We start from the raw sequence: 26,525 nt of genomic DNA, 5'->3' as shown, positions 1-26,525 counted from the left end.
TCCAGATGATTAGAACTCCGTTATAAAGCACAGCACCAGGACATGATCAGAATCAACTTTTTTAAATCGGTAGTTTGAGCCAGCTCTAAAAAAGCACAAGGTCTCAAAAGCTCAAAGATATGGACGTCGTGGGAAAGGTGACAAGATTTTGGATATCTTTTGAAAAAGTTTATCAAAGCTGAATGCTTGCCCTTCATATTCTAGCTTAACTACAAATGCTCCACTACCAGCATGTGATTCTTCAATGTTTAGAAGCTCTTCACTCTTCAACCCCGTCACTGGATTAGACTACTATTTTGCATCTAAATCTTCAAGAATCCATGTATCTCGTACATTCAACTTAGGATGCCTATGATACCACTTCCAGAGTGGCAATTTCAGCACACCATGTGCCTGGTTTAAACCTTCAGGCTTTAGAGAAGACCTTTATGACAGACTAACAGATATTCCTTTTCTAGGTGGTACTTCAAAAATATATTTTTTGCTATATAATGTCTATAAGTAAAGATCCCCTGTTAAGAAATAACTTAAACAAGTGAATCATCAGCTACCACAGGGAGGTTATCACATAACACCCTGGGACAGTTGAGGTTTCACTTGTTTAAATCATTTCTTAACCGGGATCTTTATAGGCATTCTATAGCAAAATATATGTTTTTGGAGAGTATTGTCTAGGTGATAGCCATTTTGGAGGAAAAGTAGATGATGCTGTCTCGTTAAAGACCATCGGAGAGCTGTTTTCCCAACCTCAAGATCAGGGCCTCCTATCAAAGAACAGTTTTACCCCTGGAGATGTTTTCAACCTTATCCTAGGTCCCAAATTGAGCATTAGCTTGCACAGACATATATACAGATACAGCAACCAAGAGAACACAAACTTCAAGCCTTGCCAGCAGCTCAGACACTAAAGTACCCCCTGTTTTTACTGTCTTCAAGTGGGCAGAAGGCTCTTATATTATTTCCAATACTGCAAACCATCACAATGTTGTTGGGTGCTAAAAATTCTCCTTCATGGATACCACTTAAATTTTCCCAGAAAACCATGTAGGGAGCCCATGCAGGGCTCAATCCCTTCTTCTCATGTCAAAATCTTAGTAACATTGTAAATGATGGCAGATAAAGACCTGGCCAACAGTCACATTCGTTAGCAAAACATTATTGAACCAACAATCCAATAATAATATTGCAAAATTTTATGTGCTAAGTTTCTCTGTACAATGTCTTCCTCTCCCTCACTGAGATATACAAGACTCACGCTCATACAATATGAATGTGATATAAAATATCTCACACTGTAAAAAAAAAAAAAAAAGACCTGCACTGGCCCTACTTCCCAATTACTGGAGTTGCCATCAAAACCCACTCCAACCCATCATGATAATATCTTGCCATATACGGGGCACAGACCTTAGAAGTTGATCCGGCATTTGCTTCGCTTCCCCACTTCTGGAGCTGCCATTTAAGCACCTCTCATGTGCATCATAAATGGATTTATAACTGGTGATTTGTTCACTTTTGATTTATTTTATTTATTTTTGTGTGCATTTGTATCCCACATTTTCCAATCAAGTTGTCTGTTCAATGTGGCTTACAGTTTAACTCAGGTTAGATATATTTCATAACCGTTTAGAATATAGCGTTTGTTTTGTTCTGTTAGTGAGCAAGTATCGTGGTTTATTGTTGGTGATCAATATGACTATGTGGGTACGCTGAAGAAGAATTTTCTATAGAAGTGTTCTTTCAGGTGTTTTCGGCATGTTAAGTAATTTGTGCATTTTAGGGCTTTTGGTAGTGTGTTCCATATTTTGGGGCAAATGTATGTGAAGTTGGTTGAGTATGAGATTTGTATTTCAGGCCTTGGCATCTGAGAAAGTGTAGGGTTAGAGAGATTCTTGCACCTTTGATTGCGGTACATATAGGTAGTTCTGTTAGGTTTGTCATATATTCCGGGGCAAGACCAAAAATTATTCTGTAGGCCATGGAGCATAGCTTTAATGGGTAACCAGTGCAGGGTTTGGAGTAAATGTCTTGTGCTTCCAAATCAATTTTTTATGAAAATGAGTCTTGCTGCTGTATTTTGTGCTGTTTGCATTTGTTTTAGTAATTGTTTCCTGCATCTGGCTTAGATTCTGTTGCAATAGCATGGGCGAGGATCATGGATTATACTAGTGTTCGGAATACGTCTCTTGGAAAGTAGTTTTTTATGCGTCTGTTTCCACATGGTTTGAAACATTTTCTTTCATAGTGTTTGAGATTTGTCTGTCGACTGATAGATTGCAGTTTAAGGTGACTCCAAGGATGTTTAGTCTGTTTGATATTGGGAGGGATGTACCCATGCCGGAGATATTTGAGAAGTGGTCAGTATTTTTATTTATTTAGATTTTGCTCACACTTTTTTCAGTAGTAGCTCAAGGTGAGTAACATCCAGGTACTCTGGATATTTCTCTGTCCCAGGAGGGCTCACAATCTAAGTTTGTACCTGAGGCAATGGAGGGTTAAGTGACTTCATTATTAGCATTTGTATAGCGCTACCAGACGCATGCAGCGCTGAACACCTGACATAGACAGTCCCTGCTCAATAGAGCTTACAATCATGCCCAAGATCACAAGGAGCAGCAGCGGGATTTGAACCAGCCACCTCTGGATTTCAAGACCGGTGCTCTAACCACTAGGCCACTCCACTCTGTGTGGAGAGAAAATAATCAGGCAATGTATTTTTTTTTCCTTGTTCAATTTGAGCTTCAATGATGATGCCCAGGATTCCATTATGTTTAAGCCGTCCGTGATCCTGTTCATGATTTTGTGTAGATTCTTTTTAAAAGAGATATAGGTTAGACAGGTTATCAGCATATATCAGGTTGAATCCATGTTTGGATAGTGATCTGGCAAGGGGGAGGCCATCATTAGGTTGAATAGTATTGGAGAGAGTGGTGAGCCCTGGTGTACCCCACATTCGGCTTTCCATGGAGGGGAGAGAGAGGAATTTATCTTTACTTGGTAGGATCTGGTAGTTAGTAATCCAAGGAGCCATTTCAACACCTTCCCTCCAGTGCCGATATTTTGTCTTCTTTTGAGAATTTGATGGTTGACCATGTCAAATGCGCTTGATGTCAAATTGTAGTAAAAGAATGATTTTTCCATTTGTGATTTCCTTTTTGAGGTTAGCTAATAGCGTAATCAGCACTGTTTTGGTTCTGAATTCAAGATTGTTAACTTTAGGAAGTTTGTAAATTACAAGGTACCTCCCATGGATTTACTTATCAAGTCCAATATAGCAGTACTGTCAAATAAGATTTGTTCTCAATTTGATGTAATTGCAACAGATGACAACGTTTTATTGAAAAAATATGCAATTCTAAATGTGGATAAAGGCGAGCCGGTTGATATTGTGTATCTGGATTTTCAAAAGGCGTTTGACAAGGTACCTCATGAAAGGCTACAGAGGAAATTGGAGGGTCGTGGGATAGGAGGAAATGTCCTATTGTGGATTAAAAACTGGTTGAAGAATAGGAAACAGAGAGTGGGGTTAAATGGGCAGTATTCACAATGGAGAAGGGTAGTTAGTGGGGTTCCTAGGACCGCTGCTTTTTAATATATTTATAAATGATTTAGAGATGGGAGTAACTAGTGAGATAATTAAATTTGCTGATGACACAAAGTTATTCAAAGTCATTAACTCGCGACAGGATTGTGAAAAATTACAGAAGGACCTTAGGAGACTCATGCCTCTATAATAGTATTGGCGAAGCCTGGGCGGGATCCTGAGAATCTGGGTTCCTACCGTCCTATTTCATTGTTAAGTCAAGATATTAAGCTATTTGCAGGAGTTATGGCCGCCAGACTGGGGAAAGTTCTCCCACATTTAATACAGGATGACCGGACTGGTTTTGTGCCAGGAAGATATGCCTCTACAAACATCCTCCAAGCTCTAAGTGCGCTCCAGTCACGAGGGGGCAAACCGGGAGATGATATACTTGTGAGCTTGGATGCGGAAAAAAGCTTTTGATAAAATCCTATGGGATCACTTGTTTTGGATATTGCTGCAGTTTGTCATTTTCAGGGAGTTTCTAACAGGGGTAAGAGCCTTATACAGTAAGCCCATGGCACAAATTCTTATCCATGATGATTTGACTGAGATCTTTGTGCTGGAATGGGGAACGAGACAGGGATGCCCCCTTTTCCCTATGCTGTTTGTTCTATTCCTTGAGCCACTGGCTAGTAAAATCAGACAGTCTAGCACACTAAAGGGTAATACAATCGGCACACAGGAGTATAAAATTAATCTGTTTGCAGTTGACATGCTAATTAATATTCTTGAACCAGGCAACCGGGGGGGGGGGGAGGGATCCCGGTCCTTACTGATCTCGTTCAGAAATTTGGGGCTCATGATTAACTTTGAAAAATCAGAAACAATGGCAATCTCTATTAATTGTGCATGTAAGCATCTATCCAATTTTCCTTTAGCCTGGACTTCAGGTCCTATGAAATACCTAGGAGTATTTCTGCACTTGGATCAAACTTTCATTTATATAAAGAATGTCTGGGAAAAACTAGAGGTTATTCGGGGTCTGTGCCACTGGTGGAAGGACTTCCCTATCTCGTTTTTAGGACGGGTGGTGTCAATGGTTTTGCTGCCTAAAATTTTGTACCCCCTCTAAATGATGCCGCTATGGGTCACCAGCAAGGATGAAAAACTTTACAGGGGAATAATATCTTCATTTATTGGGGAGCAAAACGGGCACGTATTGTTCAACATAAATTGACCAGAGAGAGGGGGGAGTCAACTTGCCGGACCTCAGACTATACAATGTGTCTGCGGTATTACGCTGGATTCATGAACTTCACACTAGGCAATTTACTTTTGCACCGCCGGGTACATGGGAGGCGGCTGCCTCCCCTTTTTCAGTTTTCAATGCACTCCACTCTAAGGGGGCATGAGTCAAACTGTCCTCACTCCTGCGACCCCTTAAGCTAGCCTGGGAGTACTACTACTACTATTTAGCATTTCTATAGCGCTACAAGGCGTACGCAGCGCTGCACAAACATAGAAGAAAGACAGTCCCTGCTCAAAGAGCTTACAATCTAATAGACAAAAAAAAATAAAGTAATCAAATCAATTAATGTGTACAGGAAGGAAGAGAGGAGGGTAGGTGGAGGCGAGTGGTTACAAGTGGTTACGAGTCAAAAGCAATGTCAAAGAGGTGGGCTTTCAGTCTAGATTTAAAGGTGGCCAAGGACGGGGCAAGACGTAGGGGCTCAGGAAGTTTATTCCAGGCGTAGGGTGCAGCGAGACAGAAGGCGCGAAGTCTGGAGTTGGCAGTAGTGGAGAAGGGAACAGATAAGAAGGATTTATCCATGGAGCGGAGTGCACGGGAAGGGGTGTAGGGAAGGATGAGTGTGGAAAGATACTGGGGAGCAGCAGAGTGAGTACATTTATAGGTTAGTAGAAGAAGTTTGAACAGGATTCGAAAACGGATAGGGAGCCAGTGAAGCGACTTGAGGAGAGGGGTAGTATGAGTAAAGCGACCCTAGCGAAAGACGAGACGGAGGGGGGAGAGGTGACTAAGTAGGAGGCCAGCAAGAAGCAGATTGCAGTAGTCTAAACGAGAGGTGACAAGGGTGTTGATGAGGGTTTTGGTAGAGTGCTCGGAAAGAAAGGGGCGGATTTTACGGATATTGTAAAGAAAGAAATGACAGGTCTTGGCGATCTGCTGGATATGAGCAGAGAAGGAGAGAGAAGAGTCAAAGATGACCCCAAGGTTTCGAGCTGAGGAGACAGGGAGAATGAGAGAGCCATCAACAGAAACAGAAAACGGGGGGAGTGGGGAGGTGGGTTTGGGGGGAAAAATGAGAAGCTCGGTTTTGGTCATGTTTAATTTCAGGTGGCATTGAGACATCCAGACAGCAATGTCAGACAAGCACGCTGAAACTTTGGTTTGGATGCAAGGTGAGATATCAGGGGTAGAAAGGTAGATTTGGGAGTCATCAGCATAGAGATGGTAGGAAAAGCCATGGGATGAGATTAATGAACCAAGGGAAGAAGTGTAGATAGAAAAGAGGAGGGGACCAAGAACAGAACCCTGAGGTACGCCGAAAGGCAGAGGGATAGAAGTAGAAGAGGATCCACCAGAGTGAACACTGAAGGTGCGGAGGGAGAGGTAGGAAGAGAACCAGGAAAGGACAGAGCCCTGGAATCCAAGTGAGGACAGGGTATCGAGGAGTATGCTGTGATCGACAGTGTCAAAAACAGCAGAAAGATCAAGAAGAATGAGGATGGAATAGAGACCTCTGGATTGATAGGGATAAGGTCTGGAATAAAGTAGAATATCTTGAGAATCAATTAAGGCGAAATAACCTCAGATTTCTGAACTTTCCAAAGTCTCCGTTGATTCTTCCAATAGAGATGTTGCGAAAATATGTTTTGGAAATCTTGGGTCTTTCTGTGGACTTATTGCCCCCTGTTGTGAAGGCTTATTATGTCACAGGTGTTAAAGCACCTACTGTGCCTTTAAATCCAGATCAAAATCTAACAGTATTGCTGGAATCTTCACTTGAAGAGATTACTGAACGTACAACTTTGCTGGCTACCTTCGCTTTTGAGACGGATAGAAACAATATACTGAGGCTATATTTCAGACATAATTCACAACAATTTTGTGGCTCTAAGATACAGGTGTTTCCTGATCTAAGTAGATCTACACAGAGAAGAAGAAAGGAATTTATTGCTTTGCAGTCACGAACTCTGGCTTTAGAAGCCACTTTCACCTTAAAATTCTCATGTAGATGTTTAATTTCCCTGAATTCTGTACACTATCCTGCTTATAATCGAACGAGAAAAACGCCCAAGTTCCGACCTAAATCGGGAGATGGGCGTTTATCTCACAAAAACGAATAACGCGGTATAATCAAAAGCCGAATTTGGGACGCTTTCAACTGCACTCCGTCGCGGATGCGGACAAAGTGGACGGGGGCGTGTCGAAGGCGTGTCAAAGGCGGAACTGGGGCGTGGTTATCACCCGAACAGAGATGGGCGCCCTTCGCCGATAATGGATGCGTTTGTAGCTAGAATTTAGGGCACTTTTCCTGGACCCTGTTTTTTCACGAATAAGGCCCCAAAAAGTGCCCTAAATGACCAGATTACCCCCAGAGGGAATCGGGGATGACCTCCCCTGACTCCCCCAGTGGTCACTAACCCCCTCCCACCACAAAAAAATGATGTTTCACAACTTTTTATTTTCACCCTCAAATGTCATACCCTCCTCCCAGGCAGCAGTATGCAGGTCCCTGGAGCAGTTGTTAGGGGGTGCAGTGGACGTCAGGCAGGTGGACCCAGGCCCATCCCCCCTACCTGTTACAATTGTGCTGCTTAATGCTTATTAGTCGTCCAACCCCCCCAAACCCACTGTACCCACATGTAGGTGCCCCTCTTCACCCCTTAGGGCTATAGTAATGGTGTAGACTTGTGGGCAGTGGGTTTTGAGGGGGATTTGGGGGGCTCAACACACAATGGAAGGGTGCTATGCACCTGGGAGCTCTTTTACCTGTTTTTTTGTTTTTGTAAAAGTGCCCCCTAGGGTGCCCGGTTGGTGTCCTGGCATGTGAGGGGGACCAGTGCACTACGAATCCTGGCCCCTCCCACGAACAAATGCCTTGGATTTATTCGTTTTTGAGCTGGGCACTTTCCTTTTCCATTATCGCTGAAAAGCAAAAACGCCCAGCTCACACATTGGCGAATAAAACATGGGCGTCTATTTTTTATCGATAATACGGTTCGGTCCGCCCCTTCACGGACCCGTTCTCGGAGATTAACGCCCATGGAGATAGGCGTTTCTGTTCCATTATGCCCCTCCATGTATTTTTTGACCCTGCTAAACTGTTGCAATTTATTACTGCTAAAGAAAGAAGCACGGTTGAAACGACCTCAGTTGCTCCCATAGATAGCTAAAACCGCTGATCGGGTTGTGTGCTCTATTCCCCAATCTGTTATAAATAGATTTTTTTCCTTGTTTTTTTTTATTTTTTATTTTCCTTGTATCTTGAAGCAATATAGTGGACTAAAAATGTAGTAATTTCCCACTTAATATATATATTTGATATGTTTGATTATCCATTGTTTTCCTGCATTTATATTATGTAAATGTAATTTGAATATTAATAAAGAAATTTAAAAAAAAAAGGTTAATGAATATGCTGCTTATTCGAGTAATACTGTAATTGGTTTTATCATCTGGGGGGGTCACATGAATTTTCAGTGACTAAAATGGGGTCCCATTGGAAAAAAGTTTGGGAAGCACAACTTTAATGGTTAACACTGTTAATGTGTGTTATTAGTAAATATATCCCATTGAATAAAATGAGATCTATGAGTTGGTGCACTTTAGTAAATATAGCCCTTATAACAATTCTAAATGTAAAGTGTTGCTTAGATTAAATATACGAAAAAAAACCTTTTAATTTGTTTTGGGTTTTTTTAAAATCCTTTGTGGACCCTTTTACTAAGCCGAGGTAAAAAGTGGCCCATTCTAGTTTTTGTGCATGAAATTGGTGCACACTGGGCCACTTTTTACCAGTGTGGGTAAAAGGCCTTTTTTTTTTTTTTTAATGGGGCAGTAAATGGCCATGTGTTAATATTAAAATTAGCATGTGGTTATTTACTGCCTGAGTTCCTACCTCCACCTATTAGTAGGCAGGAAGGGCTCACTCGCTAACCCCGCAGTAGAAAATAGGAAACTGCGCATGCCAACTTCAGAACTACTGCCAGGTGCCCACGCTGCCTTGATGATACGAGGCGATTTGGCACACGCTTACCCACTCAGTAGCCCTTTGTAAAAGTAATGTACATGCTAACAGACAAATATTATAGAAGGCATGCTAAGTATATCTGTCTTATTAACACAGAAATAAGTTTTTCTAAATTTGCCCTGTACATACTCTATGGGGTTTGAGCAAGGTTTGCACTTACATACGTATTTTATAAAATATGCAGCTAAGCATACACAAAGTGGAAAAGTTGTGCCTCAAAGCAGGTGTAACTTTGTGCAGGAGCTTTCGGGGAGGGAGAGGGAGGCATGCACACATGTATCTTTTTATGATGGTAGGTGTGTTTCCTTTATAAAATATGGGTTATTTATACTGTTAAAAAATTACCCTCATAGTGCATAATCTGAACTATTTGAACCAGATTTCATCTATAAAAATTGCTCAGTTTATTGAACCAATCTCTACAAATCTTCCTCTTCAAAACTATAGATAACTGCACAAACTACTGATGTCCTTTCCATGTCATAATGGTAATTCTCACCTAAAATGTAAATTGTAATACAATTTGAACCAAAAGTTGTTTTTGCATAGCGATAAGATACAAGAATGCATAAATAAAAGGGGTGATACTCTCAATTTTGAATGAGTGCAGCCATTTTCTCCTTTTCTTTTTCCTTCCAGGTTGTCATTAATTTGGTGATGCTTTTAGCTGAGATGAAAGCTCAGAATCGAGATGCACCTTCTTTGTCAATGATTTTGGTTAACAGTTTCCAGCTCCTATATGTGGTAGATGCCTTATGGAATGAGGTAATTGACATCACTGCTTTGGTTTGAAAGGCCTAGTAACTGTAAAAAAAACTGCAGCGCAGTGAGTTCTTCATAAAGGAACTGACAGATTACAGTTGCTTTGTGTATCCCAGATTTTTAGCAGAAGTCATACATAGTAACGTGGAGGGGCATAATCGAACATCGCCGGCCAAATAGATCGCCGGCGATCTATTGTGGCGGTGGCGCTACAGCTGGCCGGAACTGTATTATCGAAAAATATGGCCGGCCATCTTTTTTTTCGATAATGCGGTTTAGCCGGGCCAAATGGCTTGGATTTCGCTGGGTTTGAGATGGCCGGGTTTGTTTTTCAGCGATAATGGAAAAAAATACCGGCGATCTCCAACCCGTCGAAATCCAAGCCATTTGGTCGTGGGAGGAGCCAGCATTTGTAGCGCACTGGTCCCCCTGACATGCCAAGACACCAACTGGGCACCCTAGACATGTGGGTACAGTGGGTTTTCGAGGCTCCCATTACCAGCACAAGTGTTACAGGTAGGGGGGGATGGGTCTGGGTCCGCCTGCCTTAAGTGCACTGCGGTACCCACTAAAAGTGCTCCAGGGACACGACTTGCTGCTGTATAAGCTAGCCACACCAGTTGACACCTGAAGACTAATCTCTTTGAAAAAGTCCTTTATTTGAATAAGCACATTTACTCACAGTTAACTGCAGATCAGAGGTTGTGCCCCACTGGCAAAGAGTCTTCCTGGTACTGAGATTAGCAGTAGGTCAGAGCTGGCACAATAGTGTACAATGCTCTCGTTCAGCCACATTCAAGATAAGAACTAAGTTCTCTAACGTGGCTAACACATGAAAGGGGTCTAAAAGTGGCTTACAAACATGGCCACTACCGCATGGACTAACGGAAGTAAAACAGGGCACACTCTGACCCAGTTAGCAGGGGGAAAAGCACCATGGCAGTACAGCCCAGTTCCCTACACCCACCACAATGCATTGCTAATGTGACTCTGCAGGGCACCTAACAGAAAAGGTGTCACACTCACCCGAGAGCCACATCACAACCAAGGAAAGGCTGTCGGAGGATAGAACACATTCTGCTGTCATGGAGGTGGGTACAGCATTTGAGGCTGGCATACAGGCTGGCAAAAAAGGTTTTTAATTTTATTTCTTTAGTGTGGGAGGAGGTTGGTGACCACTGGGGGACTATGGGGAGGTCATCCCCCATTCCCTCCGGTGGTCATCTGGTCAGTTGGGGCACCTTTTTGAGGCTTGTTCGTGAAAATAAAAGGACCAAGTAAACCCGGCGAAATACTGCTTATTGCCGGGTTTTTTTTTTCCATTATCAGCGAAAGCCGGCCATCTGGTAGCCACGCCCAACCATGTCCCACCTTTGCTTAGCCGGCGACACGCCCCTTTGAACTTTCACCGGCGAGGCGACGGGAAAGCGGGGATGCTGTAAAAAACGCAGCTTTCGATTATACCGATTTTGCCGCTTTTCCGAGATCGCCGGCCATCTCCTGATTTATGTCGTGAAATGGCCGGCGATCACTTTCGATTATAAGCTGGACAGTAACATAGTAGATGACGGTACAAAAAGACCTGCACGATCCATCCAGTCTGCCCAACAAGATAAACTCATATGTGCTACTTTTTGTGTATACCCTACCTTGATTTGTACCTGTCCTCTTCAGGACACAGACCGTATAAGTCTGCCCAGCACTATCCCCTCCTCCCAACCACCAGCCCCGCCTCCCACCACCGGCTCTGGCACAGACCGTATAAGTCTGCTCAGCACTATCCCCGCCTCCCAACCACCAGCCCCGCCTCCCACCACCAGCTCTGCCACCCAATCTCGGCTAAGCTCCTGAGGATCCATTCCTTCTGAACAGGATTCCTTTATGTTTATCCCAGTAACATAGTAGATGACGGCAGAAAAAGACCTGCACCGACCATCCAGTCTGCCCAACAAGATAAACTCATATGTGCTACTTTTTGTGTATACCCTACCTTGATTTGTACCTGTCCTCTTCAGGGCACAGACCGTATAAGTCTGCCCCGCCTCCCACCACCGGCTCTGGCACAGACCGTATAAGTCTGCTCAGCACTATCCCCGCCTCCCAACCACCAGCCCCGCTTCCCACCACCGGCTCTGCCACCCAATCTCGGCTAAGCTCCTGAGGATCCATTCCTTCTGAACAGGATTCCTTTATGTTTATCCCAGTAACATAGTAGATGACGGCAGAAAAAGACCTGCACCGACCATCCAGTCTGCCCAACAAGATAAACTCATATGTGCTACTTTTTGTGTATACCTTACCTTCATTTGTATCTGTCATTTTCAGTGCACAGACCGTATAAGTCTGCCCAGCAATATCCTCGCCTCCCAACCACCAGCCCCGTCTCCCACCACCGGCTCTGCCACCTGATCTCAGCTAAGCTTCTTAGGATCCATTCCCTCGGAATAGGATTCCTTTATGTTTATCCCACGCATGTTTGAATTCCGTTACCGTTTTCATCTCCACCACCTCCAGCGGGAAGGCATTCCACATGTCCACTGCCCTCTCCGTGAAAAAATACTTCCTGACATTTTTCTTGAGTCTGCCCCCCTTCAATCTCATTTCATGTCCTCTTGTTCTACCACCTTCGCATCTCCGGAAAAGGTTCGTTTGCGGATTAATACCTTTCAAATATTTGAGCGTCTGTATCATATCACCCCTGTTTCTCCTTTCCTCCAGAGTATACATGTTTAGGTCAGCAAGTCTCTCCTCTTACGTCTTGTAACGCAAATCCCATAGCATTCTCGTAGCTTTTCTTTGCACCACTTCAATTCTTTTTACATCCTTAGCGAGATACGGCCTCCAAAACTGAACACAATGCTCCAGGTGGGGCCTCACCAACGACTTATACAGGGGTATCAACATCCCCTTTCTTCTGCTGGTCACACCTCTCTCTATACAGCCTAACAACCTTCTAGCTACGGCCACCGCCTTGTCACACTGTTTCGTCGCCTTCAAAGTCAGAACAACATTGCAAGAAAACAAAACTGTGTGCCAAAAATCTATAAACGCTTAAAGAATTTTTAAAAACTATTTGTTAATATTTCTAATGGGGCGTTCATATTGCCAAACAACTTACTACCATGATAATTTACACCAATGATTGTCATTATTATAGCCCTACTCACTTAAACGTTGAAGAAACCCATTTCTTTCCACATTAATACCCATCTTTGTTAGAACCTTGAAGAGCACATCTAGTCAAATGCTTTTTCTGCATCTATTGATAAAATTAAGGAGGGTGTACCAGCCCTTCCTGCCTGCCAGATCAGATGACAGGCTCTTTGGATGTTGTCAAATGTCTGTTTGCCTACAGTGAACCCTGTCTGATCATTCTGCACAAATCTAGGCATGGCTCATTCTGCCTGCTAAGATCTTTGTTAAAATTTTATAGTATCCAGCAATAAGATAGGCCTGTAGGAGCCGCACATTTTCTGGTCCCTCCCAGGCTTATATAATACGTTAACAACTGCCAGCCTCAGGCAGCGGCAGTGGCATCTCAGCCTTGGGCAGCCCCTGCCATTGCACCAAGGAAGACACCTTGGGTTGCTTCCAGTGAGCGGCCAGGACCACCCGGGCAGCACCCATAGCATGATGTACCAGCAAAGATTGGGATCTGGTAAGCCCAGGAGGTTTCACTGTTGGATTTCAGTGAATTGGACGTGCCAACCAACCCTGTAACTGGATGAGCACTCTTTTGCCCTACTAGTCCAAATACTGGTTTTGTCCCATTTGGACTATTGTAACTCGTATATGAGATTAAATTCTGTATTGTTGAGAAAACTCCAGCTGATACAGAATACAGCAGCTCAACTACTTTTCCGGATTAAGAAATACGATAGTGTATCTGGGTATCTTCATAAGCTCCATTGGCTCCCTTTAAAAGCGCCAATTGTTTTTTAAATTGCTTGCATTGTTTTTCATATATTACATACTTCTTCACTGGATCTATAGCTCAACCTTTGTCTCAATCATCTTTTTCTTCATCTCAGGTAAACAATACATTTATATTAAGGTATCCTTCTGTTAAAGGACTACTTTATAAGCGTACTATGCCATCATTAAATGGAATAATCTACCCCATTGTATTAGAACTCAGCTAAATTATTTTCAGTTTGAACGGAATCTGAAAACTTTTTTATTTGATAAATTTTAAGGTTTTTTTTTTATAATTTTGATGTTATTTTTATAAGTTTTATGTATCATTGCTGATGTATTATGTCTGATGTACATAAGTACATAAGTAGTGCCATACTGGGAAAGACCAAAGGTCCATCTAGCCCAGCATCCTGTCACCGACAGTGGCCAATCCAGGTCAAGGGCACCTGGCACGCTCCCCAAACGTAAAAACATTCCAGACAAGTTGTACCTAAAAATGAGGAATTTTTCCAGTCCATTTAATAGCGGTCTATGGACTTGTCCTTTAGGAATCTATCTAACCCCTTTTTAAACTCCGTCAAGCTAACCGCCCGTACCACGTTCTCCGGCAATGAATTCCAGAGTCTAATTACACGTTGGGTGAAGAAAAATTTTCTCCGATTCGTTTTAAATTTACCACACTGTAGCTTCAACTCATGCCCTCTAGTCCTAGTATTTTTGGGTAGCGTGAACAGTCGCTTCACATCCACCCGATCCATTCCACTCATTATTTTATACACTTCTATCATATCTCCCCTCAGCCGTCTCTTCTCCAAGCTGAAAAGCCCTAGCCTTCTCAGCCTCTCTTCATAGGAAAGTCGTCCCATCCCCACTATCATTTTCGTCGCCCTTCGCTGTACCTTTTCCAATTCTACTATATCTTTTTTGAGATACGGAGACCAGTACTGAACACAATACTCCAGGTGCGGTCGCACCATGGAGCGATACAACGGCATTATAACATCCGCACACCTGGACTCCATACCCTTCTTAATAACACCCAACATTCTATTCGCTTTCCTAGCCGCAGCAGCACACTGAGCAGAAGGTTTCAGCGTATCATCGACGACGACACCCAGATCCCTTTCTTGATCCGTAACTCCTAACGCGGAACCTTGCAAGACGTAGCTATAATTCGGGTTCCTCTTACCCACATGCATCACTTTGCACTTGTCAACATTGAACTTCATCTGCCACTTGCACGCCCATTCTCCCAGTCTCGCAAGGTCCTCCTGTAATCGTTCACATTCCTCCTGCGACTTGACGACCCTGAATAATTTTGTGTCATCGGCGAATTTAATTACCTCACTAGTTATTCCCATCTCTAGGTCATTTATAAATACATTAAAAAGCAACGGACCCAGCACAGACCCCTGCGGGACCCCACTAACTACCCTCCTCCACTGAGAATACTGGCCACGCAATCCTACTCTCTGCTTCCTATCTTTCAACCAGTTCTTAATCCATAATAATACCCTACCTCCGATTCCATGACTCTGCAATTTCTTCAGGAGTCTTTCGTGCGGCACTTTGTCAAACGCCTTCTGAAAATCCAGATATACAATATCAACCGGCTCCCCATTGTCCACATGTTTGCTTACCCCCTCAAAAAAATGCATTAGATTGGTGAGGCAAGACTTCCCTTCACTAAATCCGTGCTGACTTTGTCTCATCAGTCCATGTTTTTGTATATGCTCTGCAATTTTATTCTTAATAATAGCCTCCACCATCTTGCCCGGCACCGACGTCAGACTCACCGGTCTATAATTTCCCGGATCTCCTCTGGAACCCTTCTTAAAAATCGGAGTAACATTGGCTACCCTCCAGTCTTCCGGTATTACACTCGATTTTAGGGACAGATTGCATATTTCTAACAGTAGCTCCGCAAGTTCATTTTTTAGTTCTATTAATACTCTGGGATGAATACCATCAGGTCCCGGTGATTTACTACTCCCATATGTATTATATCAGCTTCTTATGCTGTTAAGTCGCCTAGAACCACCAGCTGGAATTTGCACGGCAAAAGAGATAGATGACTGTGCACCAAAATAGGCAGCTACCTGCCCTCTTAAACCAAGTGATCTCTTATAAAACTACTCTCATAATGCAAAAAAGGGACTTTTCTAGCATATTGTCGAATTTAATGTTTTTGCTCTATCTAAATTTAGACTCTTCAATTTTTTGTAGGAAGCCATATTGACCACTATGGATATCACTCATGATGGCCTTGGGTTCATGCTTGCCTTTGGAGATTTGGTTTGGGTTCCATTTGTTTACAGTCTGCAGGCATTCTATTTAGTTAATCATCCTACTGAGATTTCATGGCCTGTAGCTTCTGCAATCATCACTCTTAACGGTAAGTCAAATTCATTCCCTTATTCTGTTGTGAAGATTTTTTTTTCCCTACCAGATTTTGATTATTCAGAAATAGTGGTGTAGTAGAGCAATTCAGTAACGGAGGCAACAGAAGTGGCTAGCCAGAGTCCTGTAGAAGGTACTGAGTACATCTCATAGGGAGATCTATTTCCTGTTGCTCACTCCCAGAAATAAAAGGGAGTGTTTCACATTTCTAACTGCCCAATAACTGTGGTAAGTATTCCTTGGATGACTAAATTGTTGGTATTTTTAGTGAATGAACAATTTCAAAGATTTTTGGAGACTTTCAATAAAATCCATACCATAATACAGGAACATTACTTCTGTTCCTTGTCACAAAAATAAGACATATTCTTGGAGTGGGAAAACAAGCTTTTTTGTTGTGGTTCGACATATCAGTAGTGTTCGATGCCGTAGATCACTCAGTTCTTCTCAAACTAAATGAATTAGGCAATTCTGGAAAAGTATTTAGATGGTTCGAACAATTTTTAAATAGGGCTTAGTGTTAAGGGTAGAGGAGGAAGGTCTTCCAGCTGGATCCTGGTTGCAGAGTTCCTCAGGGTTCTCCGCTTTCTCCTTCCTGTGATTATTTCTCAATTAATGAGATTCTTGTACTATCTTATGCAGATGATATTTTTCTATTAAGCATTGCTTTACCTAGCTGGGATAGTACCTTAGATTCTATCAAATATTATATCTTTTTGATAATTGGGCTTCAAGTCATTTTCTGAAATTAAATAGAAGATGAAGGTACTCTAGTTTGGAGATATAGCCAACATTTCAAATAAAATTATTACATTAATTTCAGGGGAGGTGTTGAATACTGAGGACCATTCCAGAGTGTTAGGTATAATACTGGATTTGACCTTGTCTTTTGAGAAACCCTAAAAATAGCAAGGTTAAATCAAAGTCAGGTATACATATGATGTATCACTTCATACCACATGTAATGAGTTTATCTTATTGGGCAGACTGGATGGACCATACAGGTCTTTATCTGCTGTCATCTACTATGTTAATATATGTTACATTAATACCCTCAGTAGAAGGGTTTTTTAAGCTTAGACAGCTTCGAGCAATAAGATCTTTATTAATGAAAGATGATTTTAGATCTGTTGCCCAGGCTGTCTTGCTGACACAGTTAGATTACTGTAACTCACTTTATTCCTGTATTTCAGTAAAGCAGTCAATGCGCCTACAGTTGATGCAGAACACAGCTACTGGACTGATTAGTGGGATTGGGCATTTTGAAAGTGTGTCTCTCATCTATTGAGATTTTTTATTTATTTATTTATTTATCATTTTAATATGAAATATACAAAGAATAACTCTTTGATAAGATACACCAATCTAAGAAACATAATCTAACTTAATAGGTAAAGAGATTTTCATTGACTAACAATAAGGGATTGACTTTAAAATTCTCTATTTGATTTTTAACTCAATCTTTGATTTGAACTCTGAGGGCTTGACTGAGTTCTTGACTTTCTATCTTCAGAGAGGACTTTGGGTTTCTCAAGAACTTTGAAGTTGGGGTTTTTTTCTTCAAATATTTTTCAGTTTAAATCTATCTTAGAAGCTTCTTTTCCATTTGCTGGGGCTGGATTATGGAATAAGCTTCCTCTGGATTTGAGATCTGCACCTTCTTTTTATCTCTTTTAGGAAGTTGTAAACTTATTTGTTTGAAAAATAATTTGTGGGTTTTTTTTGTTGTTTTCTCCTCTTATTGGAGTTGTTTTAAAAAAAAGTGAAGCGCTTTGAATCCTCTGGGAACTATAGTGGTATAGAAAACTCTGATAGTATAGTATAACTGCTAATAACTATCCATCAGAAACCTGTCCAAGCCTTTTTCATTCTTTCTAACACAAGTCCATTGGAAGTTGGAGAGAATTATACAAAAGGGGTCAAGAATGTCTCTGTGGAGTCAAAATAACTGTCTGAAAATGTAATGACATGGTCTGACAGACAACCAGGTGGGGTTCACACTTTCCACAGAAACGGAGCACAAACAGGAATTGGGTGGAAAAGAACCGATATCAAGTGATCAGTCCCAATAAAGGCTTCTTTTGGAGCATCTTATCTTGATGTGGTGACTGATCACTTACATAGTAACATAGTAGATGGAAGGAGGATAACCAGTGGGACACTGTCATACCGGGGTACAAAGTATATCGTAGTGATAGGGTGGACCGGACTGGTGGAGGAGTAGCATTGACTCAGATAGATTACAAATTCAGCAGGACACAAATCACACCTTTGAATCATTGTGGGTTGAAATTCCATGTATAAAAGGGAAAAAAACGGTGATAGGAGTGTACTACCGTCCGCCTCGCCAGGATGAGCAGGTAGACACAGAAATGATAAAAGAAATCAGAGACGCGAACAAAATGGGCAATGTGATAATAATGGGTGACTTCAATTATCCAAATATAGACTGGGTAAATGTAACATCGGGACACACTACAGAGATACAATTCCTTGATGAAATCAAGGACAGCTTTATGGAGCAACTGGTGCAGGAGCCGACGAGAGAAGGAAAAATTCTAGACTTGGTCCTTAGTGGAGCGCATGATCTGGTGAGGGACATTATGGTACTGGGGCCGCTTGATAACAGTGACCATAATATGATCAGTTTTGATATCGACCTTGAAGTAACTGTACACAGAAAGTCAAATACGTTAGCGTTTAACTTTAAAAAAGGAGACTATGATAAAATGAGAAGAACGGTAAAAAAAAAACTTAGGGGGGCAACTGAGAGGGTAAAAACTGTACAACAGGCGTGGACGCTGTTCAAAAATACCATCCTGGAGGCCCAGGCCATACATATTCCGCGAATTAGAAAAGAAAGACGGAACTCCAAAAGACAGCCGGCCAGGTTGAAAAGTGAGGTGAAGGAAGCTATTAGGGCTAAAAGAAACGCCTTCAGAAAATGGAAGAAGGAACCGTCTGAAAATAACAAGAAGCAGCATAAGGAGTGTCAAAGCAAATGCAAGGCGCAGATAAAGAAGGCCAAGAGGGATTACGAAAAAAAGATAGCATTAGAGGCAAAAAAACATAGCAAAAATTTTTTCGGTATATTAAAAGCCGGCAGGAAGCCGGCAAAAGAATCGGTTGGGCCGCTGGATGACCGAGGGGTAAAAGGGGTGATCAAGGAAGACAAAGACGTAGCGGAGAGACTGAATGAATTCTTTGCTTCGGTCTTCACCGAGGAAGATTTGGGTGGGATACCAGTGTCGGAAATGGTATTTCAAGCGGACGAGTCGGAGAAACTTACTGACTTCACGGTAAACCTGGAGGACGTAATGTGGCAGTTCGGCAAACTGAAGAGTAGCAAATCTCCTGGACCGGATGGTATTCATCCTAGAGTACTGATAGAACTGAAAAATGAGCTTGCGGAGCTACTGTTAATGATATGCAACTTATCCTTAAAATCGAGCTTGGTACAGGAAGATTGGAGTGTGGCCAGTGTAACGCCCATTTTTAAAAAGGGCTCCAGGGGAGATCCAGGAAATTATAGACCGGTGAGTCTGACGTCAGTGCCGGGGAAAATGGTAGAGGCTATTATTAAAAACAAAATTACAGAGCACATCCGAGGACATGGATTACTGAGACCAAGTCAGCACGGCTTTTGTGTGGGGAAATCTTGCCTGGCCAATTTACTTCAATTCTTTGAAGGAGTAAACAAACATGTGGACAAAGGGGAACCGGTTGTTATTGTGTATCTGGATTTTCAAAAGGCGTTTGACAAGGTACCTCATGAAAGGCTACAGAGGAAATTGGAGGGTCATGGGATAGGAGGAAATGTCATATTGTGGATTAAAAACTGGTTGAATGATAGGAAACAGAGAGTGGGGTTAAATGGGCAGTATTCACAATGGAGAAGGGTAGTTAGTGGGGTTCCTCAGGGGTCTGTGCTAGGACCGCTGCTTTTTAATATATTTATAAATGATTTAGAGATGGGAGTAACTAGCGAGGTAATTAAATTTGCTGATGACACAAAGTTATTCAAAGTCATTAACTCGCGATAGGATTGTGAAAAATTACAGAAGGACCTTACGAGACTAGGAGACTGGGCGGCTAAATGGCAGATGACGTTTAATGTGAGCAAGTGCAAGGTGATGCAAGTGGGAAAAAAGAACCCGAATTATAGCTACGTCATGCAAGGTTCCACGTTAGGAGTTACGGACCAAGAAAGGGATCTGGGTGTCGTCGTCGATAATACACTGAAACCTTCTGCTCAGTGTGCTGTTGCAGCTAGGAAAGCGAATAGAATGTTGGGTATTATTAGGAAATACCGCACCTTGAGTATTGTGTTCAATTCTGGTCACCGCATCTCAAGAAAGATATAGTAGAATTGGAAAAGGTGCAGCGAGGGGCGACTAAAATGACAGTGGGGATGGGACGACTTCCCTATGAAGAAAGACTAAAGAGGCTAGGGCTTTTCAGCTTGGAGAAGAGACAGCTGAGGGCAGACATGATAGAGGTATATAAAATAATGAGTGGAGTGGAACAGGTGGATGTGAAGCGTGTGTTCACGCTTTCCAAAAATACTAGGACTAGGGGGCATGCGATGAAGCTACAAAATAGTAAATTTAAAATGAATCTGAGAAATTTTTTCTTCACTCAGCGTGTAATTAAACTCTGGAATTTGTTGCCAGAGAATGTGGTAAAGGTGGTTAGCTTAGCGGAGTTTAAAAAAGGTTTGGACGGCTTCCTAAAGGGAAAGTCCATAGACCGTTATTAAATGAACTTGAGGAAAATCCACTATTTCTGGGATAAACAGTATAAAATGTTTTGTACTTTTTTGGGGGATATTGCCAGGTATTTGTGACCTGGATTGGCCACTGTTGGAAACAGGATGCTGGGCTTGATGGACCTTTGGTCTTTCCCAGTATGGCAATACTTATGTACTTATGTAGAGCAAAAGAATCATAAATAATAGTCAGTACCCCCTGAGGCAGCAACTTGGGAATACTGCGAAACAGTGGCCAACATCAGGGTAACCTGTGCACTAACTGCTATATTGATTAAAAACTAAGTATCTATTAAGAAAACATCTTTGAAAAATTAAAAATGAAGAGCTGATAACATTTAAACAGTTAAAAAAAGGAAGGTTTTTGCCTATGATGGATACTGACAGGTTATCAGACATTTAAAACCTGCATTTTCTGAGGCATTTCCTTCCATTTTTGCTATATGAGTGATGTTCAACACAGAACAAGTGAAGTATTTTTGATTAGCGTGCTCAGACATACATTTAAACACATGCACACATACAAAACTGAGATGTGTATACACAGACAAATGCAGAGAGATTGCAAAGAATTCCATGAGTTCTCCTGATTAACCTTGATCACTTCCTCCAGCAACAAATTCCAGAGCTTAATTGTGGTTGACTGAAAATGTTTTCTTAATTTCAGTCTGTCAGGAGCAAGTGACATGGACTGTCTGTAGTCCTACTGCTATGTGAAAGGGTAAATAGCTGTTCTTTATCAACTTGTTTAACATCACTCATGATTTTTTTAATCTCTTTTCATATTTCTTCTTAGTTTTCTCATCTCCAGAAAGAGGAGCCCTAATCTTTCTTCACAGGGGCGTTGTTGCATCTCTTTTATCATTTTTGTGCTTCTCTGTACCTTTTCTAGTTCTGTATCTTTTGTTTTAAAAGGAACTGCACCATGGGTCTGTACATAGATGTTATAATATTTATAGTTTGTTTTCTTTTCCGTTTAAAGTAATTCTCAACATTTCTTTTGCTATTTTAGCTGCAAGGTTCTTTTTTGAGTGATGACTTTTAATGCAAAACCTAGAATTGTGCACTTTGCATAATTTTCCTCATGTTCATTACTAATCTACATTATTAAATCGTGTTAATCACGTTCACTGCATGGTAACTGCTAACGCAGAGTTGCATTAAAGGGCTTTGTGGTATTAAGCAGTTAACATTCACTAAACCATGCGTTAAAAGCTTTTTGTGTCAGGGAGTCTGGAATGTGCAGAGGCTTGGCTTGGGAGATGTTTGGCACTTAGTGACACAGTTAACACCGAGCCACTTACCACTTCCTAAACAGATGAGCTTCCCAGGTTAACACAATTTTAAACATATGAAACAAAAACATAAAAGCAAATTATTTTCCAAACAAGAGATAAAGAGAAGGTGCTGACCTCAATTCCAGAGGAAGCTTAATTCCAGCCCCAGCAAAGTTTCTGAGATAGATTTGAATGTTAATGCACAACCTGCTGTGTATCCTTCTAGTTTTGTACTGGCCACACATTAATTTCCTACATTAAGTGCAAAATCTGACGCATATAAATTTGATCTGCCATTTAGATGCCCGGTTCTGAATTTTCATGAGCATTTCCTGCAGTGCATCTGTTTTCGGTATTTTAAGAGCACATCTGAGCACGTTCCCCTGGTCCCTCCATATCCAAAATGTAGTAGTAGAAATTGAAGCCATGTTGGCGAGATTGGTCTGGCAGTGGGGTTACAAATAAGATAAAGGCTATAAAAGTTTGGAGGGTTAACTTTGTCGTTTTTGACCATTTTTGTGTACTGTAGGGTTAGTAGAATGGAACTGTACAATTTTTTTCACAACTTTGATTTTTTTTTTCTACACCCTAAAGCTGCAGGTACCTAAAGTGGGGTATGTGATTCCTGGGTTTAATTACTTTTTTATTGATTAATATCTCTCATTTTAAAGATGTAATTAGTCCTGAAATGTTTCAGGATTATCTAATTGATATTCCTCTATCTTTTGATATAAATAATTATTCTTTTGGGATCTTGCCAGGTACTTGTGACCTGGATTGGCCACTGTTGGAAACAGGATACTGGGCTTGATGAACCTTCAGTCTGTCCCAGTATGTCAATGCTTGAGTTCTTATGTAAGTCACATACCCCACTTTGATACATTTTTGCTCAGTGGGTCACGTATACAGTTTTAAAATCATTGTTTTATTTTTCACCTTCAATTCCAGTCTTTGGATACGCTATTTTCCGTGGAGCAAATTCTCAGAAATATGCATTTAGAAGGAATCCAAGTGATCCCAAACTTGCACGTAAGTATTGCACTGAATGTTTAATCTGCACTTCCATTCTGATTATTTTGACATATGACATTTGTGTTTATCACTTTTCTTTGCACAGATTTGAAAAGTATCCCTACTGCAAGTGGGAAAAATCTACTTATCAGTGGATGGTGGGGCTTGGTTCGGCACCCTAATTACTTGGGTGACCTCATTATGGCTCTTGCTTGGTCTCTAGCATGTGGTAAGTCTCCACCATTAGCTATTGATAATGTCTCATAATCTGAAATATATTGTAGCGGAGCTGCTCCCTCAGTAGTGGTACCCAGCTAATGGTACGGCTTGTAAGTGCTTTAACCAGTCACCAGACTTTACAACCAGGTAAGTGGGATAACAGTGTTTCATAACTAAAGATGTTAACTTGACAAGACTTCCAAGGGGGTTTTCCAGTGCACTTCTACAACGAGGCAGCCTGGGTTTGGAACCTGGACTGCTGGCCCTTTTTTAAACTGACAGCCAACTGCTTTGGGCTGTTTAATCAAAAGAACTTATACAGCCTCTTCAACTAAACTGAACAGGCCTGATCCATGTAAGACAGTCCTCATTAGTCCATTCCAAACATTCCCTAGTGTGTGTTCTGTCTTCGCTGAATCCTATGCAGAGGACTATCTCTGTTTGCCTTAGGACTCTGTAAAACTTAGGCTGAGGAACCCCTCCCCCCTCACCTTTTGTCAGCTTTTTCCTATTTCTCTCAGCCTAGAGCTGTTCCTGACAACAATTTAACCTCTGTAGACTAAAGGAAAAACTCCATGAGAGATTTCATCTCTGTCCAGTCATCTGTTTGTGAGCCGATGCTGAAGCGTAATTGGGGATGTACAACAAGACGATCCAAAATGCAAAAGCAAGTCAACATCTGAATGGCTGAGGAGAACTAAAGGTTTGGACTAGCCTAGTCAAAGTCCTGACTTAAACCCAGTACTGTGGCAGAACTGAAACGAGTAGTTCATGCACGAAAACCTACAAACGTGTCTGAATTAAAGCGACGTGAAAGACTGGTATCAAATCAAATTATAAGTATTTGGTTGCAGTTATTGCTGTTAAAGGTGGTGCAACTAGTTATTAAGTCTCCAATGATCTGTTCCTGGCCAGATCCAAAGGTCTCTATTCTATCCTCATCCTTCTCTATCTGCTGCTTTTGACACTGTTGATCACAGCCTACTCCTTGATACGCTGTCCTCACTTGGATTTCAGGGTTCTGTTCTTTCCTGGTTTTCTTCTTATCTCTCCCATCGTACTTTTAGTGTATACTCTGGTGGATCCTCCTCCACTTCTATCCCACTGTCAGTTGGTGTACCTCAGGGATCTGCCCTGGGACCTCTTCTTTTCTCCATCTATACTTCTTCCCTTGGTACTCTGATCTCATCCCATGGTTTTCAGTATCATCTTTACTCCCAGATCTACCTCTCCACACCAGAAATCTCAGCAGGAATCCAGGCCAAAGTATCAGCCTTCTGTCTGACATTGTTGCCTGGATGTCTCAGCGCCATTTGAAACTAAACATGACCAAGACTGAGCTTCTCATCTTTCCCCCTAAACCAACCTCTCCTCCTCCCCCATTCTCTATTTCTGTGAATAACACTCTCATCCTTCCTGTCTCATCAGCTCGTAACCTTGGAGTCGTCTTCGACTCCTCCCTCTCCTTCTCTGCACATATTCAGCAGACTGCTAAAATCTGTCATTTCTTTCTCTATAATATCAGCAAAATTTGCCCTTTCCTTTCTGAGCACACTACCAGAACCCTCATCCACACTCTTATCACCTCTCGCTTAGACTATTGCAACTTGCTTCTTACAGGTCTCCCACTTAGCCATCTCTCTCCTCTTCAATCTGTTCAAACTTCTGCTGCACGACTAATATTTCGCCAGTGTCGTTATGCTCATATTAGCCCTCTCCTCAAGTCGCTTCACTGGCTTTCTATCCGTTTCCGCATACAGTTCAAACTCCTCTTATTGACCTATAAGTGCATTCACTCTGCAGCTCCTCAGTACCTCTCCACTCCCATCTCTCCCTACATCCCTCCACGTGAACTCCGTTCACTGGGTAAATCTCTCTTATCTGCACCCTTCTCCTCCACTGCTAACTCCAGACTCCGTTCCTTTTATCTTGCTGCACCATATGCCTGGAATAGACTTCCTGAGCCGGTACGTCAAGCTCCATCTCTGGCCGTCTTCAAATCTAAGCTAAAAGCCCACCTTTTTGAGAATACTTTAACCAGTTTTTAGTTTCAACAATTTTTTATTGATGACATCACAAACAATACAGCCAACATGCTCAGCATACATCAAGTTAGAAATAACACCAATGGTATAATAGCCGAATAAGGAGCTCGTCATCAAAAGTTTTAACACGTCACCCTGGCTCCACCCCCATAACCCAGCCCCTCATACAGAACATATCCCTTAGTATTGTACGAGTGAAACATCCCCTACAGCCCCCCTCTAGACCACCCTGAAAACGAAATAACCAGCCACCTTTAACATATTTAACAGCACCTGCCAAACACACACACAAAAAAAAAGGGTGAAAAGAAAGGTGTGCGCACTGCCATTTTATATGTAGGTGCGCGAGGTCCAATTCTCCTGAACACAGTAAATCTATCCTGAAAGAAGTCTCCTTGCACCACATACTAGAACACCCAAAATCAAATTTTAGTTAAGGATTAAGCTCCTGGCCCGATGTGGAAGGGACCGAATATACACATCCCACACTTCAAGAAGCATTTTTAGATGCTTGGGTGAACACCTCGCACACCGATGCTCTAAGAGCATCAATGCATGCAGACGATTCCTCCAAGCCCAAAAGGAGGGAACCTCCTCTCCTACCCACACCCCTAGAATAATTCTCTTACCCAGTACTCCTGCTTTGCGGAGAAACAAAGCCTGTGAACGATTTTGGATGCGGAAAGTTTCATACTTATCTAACAAAAACCCCACAGGGGATAAGGGAACCACCCAGCCCAACAATTTAGTAAGATAAATAGTTATATCATTCCAAAAACTCCTAATCTTTGGACAACCTCAAAACGCATGAAAAATGGAATTGTGACCTTAAAGAGTTGTTCCTGCATGAAATATGCTCTATGTAGCGTAGGAAATTGACATTCCCTCAGCTCCACACTCGCCGATATCTCTGGGATACGCTTAATAAGCTTATGCAGATCTATGGATGTGCCTGACAACCCTAGATCTCGACCCTATTTAGCACTCAGATCCCCAAATTTCTGAGTTGGTAAAATAGATTACAATTCTTTATATAAACCAGACATAGCCCTCCATCCCGAAACTTATCAAAAAACGTCTGTAAACGTGCCCAGGGAAAACGATAAAGCGGACATATCCAGGGAACATATATAATGCCTCAACTGATTATATGCCATAAAATCCTTAGTTGCTACAACCCCCTGTTCACGCAATATATTCCAAGGGAACATCCTACCATGCCCATCCAACACATGTTATAACAGAAAATAACCCCTCTCCGCCCATCATCTAAAACTCACATCAAGCCCTGGTGAAAACTGCATAATTACCCAAAATCAGTAG

The 26,525-nt window shown here is 41.9% G+C and overlaps 1 protein-coding gene across 4 annotated transcripts in view; it reads left to right on the top strand.

Annotated features, from left to right (window-relative positions):
- LBR (lamin B receptor) overlaps positions 1–26,525 on the top strand; it is a 130,713-nt gene that overhangs the window by 82,180 nt on the left and 22,008 nt on the right. For all 4 annotated transcript variants that reach the window (XM_030195710.1, XM_030195711.1, XM_030195709.1 and 1 more), the window contains exons 10-13: positions 9,442–9,567; positions 15,709–15,877; positions 22,876–22,956; positions 23,045–23,167. In XM_030195710.1, coding sequence (XP_030051570.1) covers positions 9,442–9,567; positions 15,709–15,877; positions 22,876–22,956; positions 23,045–23,167 — 499 coding nt within the window. The remainder of the gene's footprint in view (positions 1–9,441; positions 9,568–15,708; positions 15,878–22,875; positions 22,957–23,044; positions 23,168–26,525) is intronic.

This window comes from Microcaecilia unicolor, chromosome 3, assembly GCF_901765095.1.
Source record: "Microcaecilia unicolor chromosome 3, aMicUni1.1, whole genome shotgun sequence".
Classification (NCBI taxonomy): Eukaryota; Metazoa; Chordata; class Amphibia; order Gymnophiona; family Siphonopidae; genus Microcaecilia; species Microcaecilia unicolor.
Note: the sequence above shows the minus strand (reverse complement) of the source record. Positions and strands in the feature narration are given on the sequence as shown.